This window comes from Belonocnema kinseyi, chromosome 3, assembly GCF_010883055.1.
Source record: "Belonocnema kinseyi isolate 2016_QV_RU_SX_M_011 chromosome 3, B_treatae_v1, whole genome shotgun sequence".
Lineage (NCBI taxonomy): Eukaryota > Metazoa > Arthropoda > Insecta > Hymenoptera > Cynipidae > Belonocnema > Belonocnema kinseyi.
Genome location: NC_046659.1, coordinates 138880426 through 138884148, shown reverse-complemented (window position 1 = coordinate 138884148; position 3723 = coordinate 138880426). Strand labels below are relative to the sequence as shown.

At 24.3% G+C, this 3723-nt stretch overlaps 1 protein-coding gene across 1 annotated transcript in view; it reads right to left on the bottom strand.

The window, feature by feature from the left end:
• Positions 1-3018: 3018 nt before the first annotated feature.
• LOC117170040 (dipeptidase 1-like) overlaps positions 3019-3723 on the bottom strand; it is a 140683-nt gene continuing 139978 nt past the window's right edge. Inside the window, exon 8 of the mRNA XM_033356559.1 lies at positions 3019-3147. Within this exon, the coding sequence (XP_033212450.1) occupies positions 3019-3147 (129 nt within the window). The remainder of the gene's footprint in view (positions 3148-3723) is intronic.

Here is a 3723-nt window from a genome sequence, read left to right as displayed (position 1 = left end):
TCCATTCCATCATTCGTCCATCAGGGATTTTCGGTTGAAGTAGAAATAGTTACAAGTTTTTCTATTTATACATGAGTGGATGGGAATGTGTAAATTAGGGCGGAGCGAAAATAACGATTTTTTTTATTTTCCCTTTGAGATATAAGACAATTCCTTATTAATTTTTTTTATAGCTCTGGACCCAAGGTAGAACAAAACAGTGATGATGTTGAATCCTCATTCAAACAAAATAATTTTCAATCAGTTACATTATTAGCAAAAGAAGATAAAATTTTTATCATAAAAGAAAAACTTTTTACGAAATAATTCTATTTATTTTTGGTAATGAATATAATTTTCTAACAGAAAATTTAATTTGTTGGTATAGTTTAACTTTTAAATATATTTAAAAATATTTTAATTTAAGATTAATAATAGTTTATATCATTCTTAACGGATTTATTTTAAAAAAAAAAGTTAAATTATCAATAAAAAAACAAAATTTTTAACCAAATGCATTAAAAAAAAAGATATTTTTGCGAAAGAGCAAGTCTTTTTTACAAAATAATCCTATTTTTGACTGCAAAAAAAATTTCCTAACGGATAATTCAATGTGAAATAAAATACTTAAATTTTAAACCAAATAAATGGCTTTCAGAACAAAAAGAATATTTTCAAACAATGCCAATTCCAAAAAAGTTAAATTTTTTAAACTTTTTTTTGTATAACTAACCGTTTAAGTGAATTATTTCTTAAATTTCAGATATATAAAATGAAATTTCCGAAAATAAATGTTTATTCTCAATTGCATAGTTCAGCTTTTAAATGAAAAATATTATTATTTAAAATTAATAATAGTTAATCTCAACCCTTAGGGATTTATTTTTCAACGAAACAGTTGAATTATTAATAAAAATAGAATAATTTTCAACCAAATGCATTTAAAAAAGATTTACTAAAAAAGATTGAATTATTGAATAAAAAATTAATTTTAAATTATCTTTTAAACTCAATCAAATAATTCATAAAATAAAAAATTAAACTTTTAAAATTAAGAAAATTACATGAAATTTTGCCAGATTTTTATTTAAATGTTTGAAAAGGTTTATATTTTTTAAATTTTCTCAAAAAATTAATTTTTCAAACAAAAATTAATTTGAAATTTTTCCTAGAATGTTGACAAAACATTTTTATTCTTTTTAAACTTTAAAAAAATCTTCAAAAACTTATATTTGTTCAAAATCTTAGAAAATATCCAGTTTGTTTTAAATTTGTTGAGATATTTTAAAATTTTATATTATTTTCTAATTTTTTATATTTTTTAGAATTTTTTTGACATTTTTTTCTAGATGTTTTTTTGAAATTCTGCAAAATATAATTAAAAAACTGTCAGTCGTCCAAATTCTTCTTTAAAAACTTTGAAAATCTTTTAATATGTTTTTCGTATCGTTTCTTGTCTTCTCTTAAAGAATAATAAAAAAAAATTATTATCTTGAAACTTTTTAAAGTTATTAGAAATTTAAAAAATTCCGTTTCAAGTGCTCAAAAATCTATATTTTGTTTTAAAGTTCTTAAAATTTTTTCAAACTTCAAATTACTTTGGAAATTTGTTTGGAAATTTAAAATACGTTTTGAAATTATTTTAATTTTTCCTAATGTTTTCGAAAAATCTTTGAAAATTTAAAATTTGGTTTTAAAACCGTTTTCAATAAACAATATTTTTATATACTACCATATTGCCTTAAGCATTTTTACCCGAATAACGTTAAAGAAACATCTGAAACTCAAAATTGGATCCATCCATAATTTTTTAAATATTTAAAAATATTTAAATTTTGAATTCAATTTAATGAAATCAAACGGTTATCTATTGACAAAAAATCCAAGAAAAGAATTTTTAAAAAAATGAGATCTTTCCTAACGTACAAGCATTTTTTACAAAATAATTATATTTTTGACCGAAGAAAATACAATTATTGTACTAAAAATTTAATTTAAGGAATAAGAAAAAACTTCCAGAATTAAGAAAGCTAGCTGGAATTCTTCCAGATTTTTTTTCAAATGTCTGGAAATCTTGACAGTTATGAAATTTTTAAAAAATTAATTAACAAAAAAAAAAATCATTAACCATTTTTCTTTTTTTTTTCATATCTTTTTTTATTTTCTATTGAAGAATCGGAATAAGAAATTTGTATTACCTCGAAACTTTTTAATGTCATTGGAAATCTTCAAAGTTTCATTAAAAATCCTCAAAAATCTGTATTTTGTTCTAAATTTCTTTAAATACTTTCAAATTTCAAATTAATTTTGATATTATTTCATAAATATAAAATATGTTTTAAAATGATTCTTATCTTTCCTAAAGTTTTTGAAAAATCCTTCAAAATTTCACATGAAAACCATGTTCAAAAAACTGCATTTCTATATTCTGCAATATTGTCTTAAGTATTTGGTTCCTAAATAATGCAAAAGAAACTCTTAAAACTCAAAATTGGATCCATCCTTAATATTCTGAATATTTGAGAATATTAAAATTTTCGATTCAATTTAAATTCACCAAACGTTATGTTATTGAAAAAAAAATCAAGAAAGAAAAATGTATCAATTTTCTAAGTCTACCTCTAAGTCGTTCCAATCTCCTGTAACCTTATCTTATAACATAAAGTATCACTTTGCCTCGCCTCGCCTCGTCTTTTCTGCCTCGTCGCGTCTCGTCTCGCTTTGCCTCGTCTCGTGTCGTCTTGTCTCGTTTAGTCACGTCTGATATCATTCTTTCTTGTCTCATTCAGTAGTCCTGGGCTACGAAACCTTAAAAATCGTTATTTTAGACCCACCCTAATGTAAGTGCTGGCACATTTAATTGTCAAGATCGTGCGAAAATTCACACCGATTGAGCATCGCAAGTCACACAAGATTCCACCTTCACATCTGTGTAAACTTTCAATCGAACAAAGATTGCTTTCAATAGTCTTTTTTCATTATTTTTTCTTCTTATTCTTCGATTTTGATTTCCACGAGGCGAAGAAAATTTCAATATTTTTAAACCTCCACGACTCTTGGCACTGCATTTACGTCTAGCGCACAACTCCCCGATGTGTCTGGAGAATCTAGTAAATCTTCCGATGGCATCTCACCCGCTGTTCTCATGTCATCTCTCACCCTTTCCACCTTAAAGAATAATAAATTTTATTTCCTTTAGAACAATTTTGAGCGAAGTGAAATTTTTGTTATTGCAGTTCATAATTTTATATTTCCAGCATTAAAAATTTTATTATTTCCAGTGATCAGTTTCCAAAATTGAGCAATAGAGTAGTGAGAACTTATTATTTAAATTTTGATGATTTATGCTCACAAATTTGGTGGAATCTAATTTTCAAAAAAAAAATCTAATACTTACTTCTGTTGTTAAATTATAAAATTTCAAATGACTGACTGTAAATTTTTTCACGTTTCACATTAAAAATTTTATCATTCAGATGTCTGTTACTCAAAAATGAAAATTGTCGTATTTATACTCCTACGATTTAAAAATTACGATATTTTCTCAAGACTTTAAAAGATAAAATAGTAGGCCTTTAGAATTGAATCTTTCGTAGTCTGATGTCATATTAAGGTGGCTTGGGCGCTTTTTAAAAAAATCATAGGCAGTTCTGAAAATTTGATATTATCGAAAGAAAATATACTAGATCACTTTGCAAAAAATAAATACTAAGGTTGACGATGAAATTATCGAAAAAAACGCTA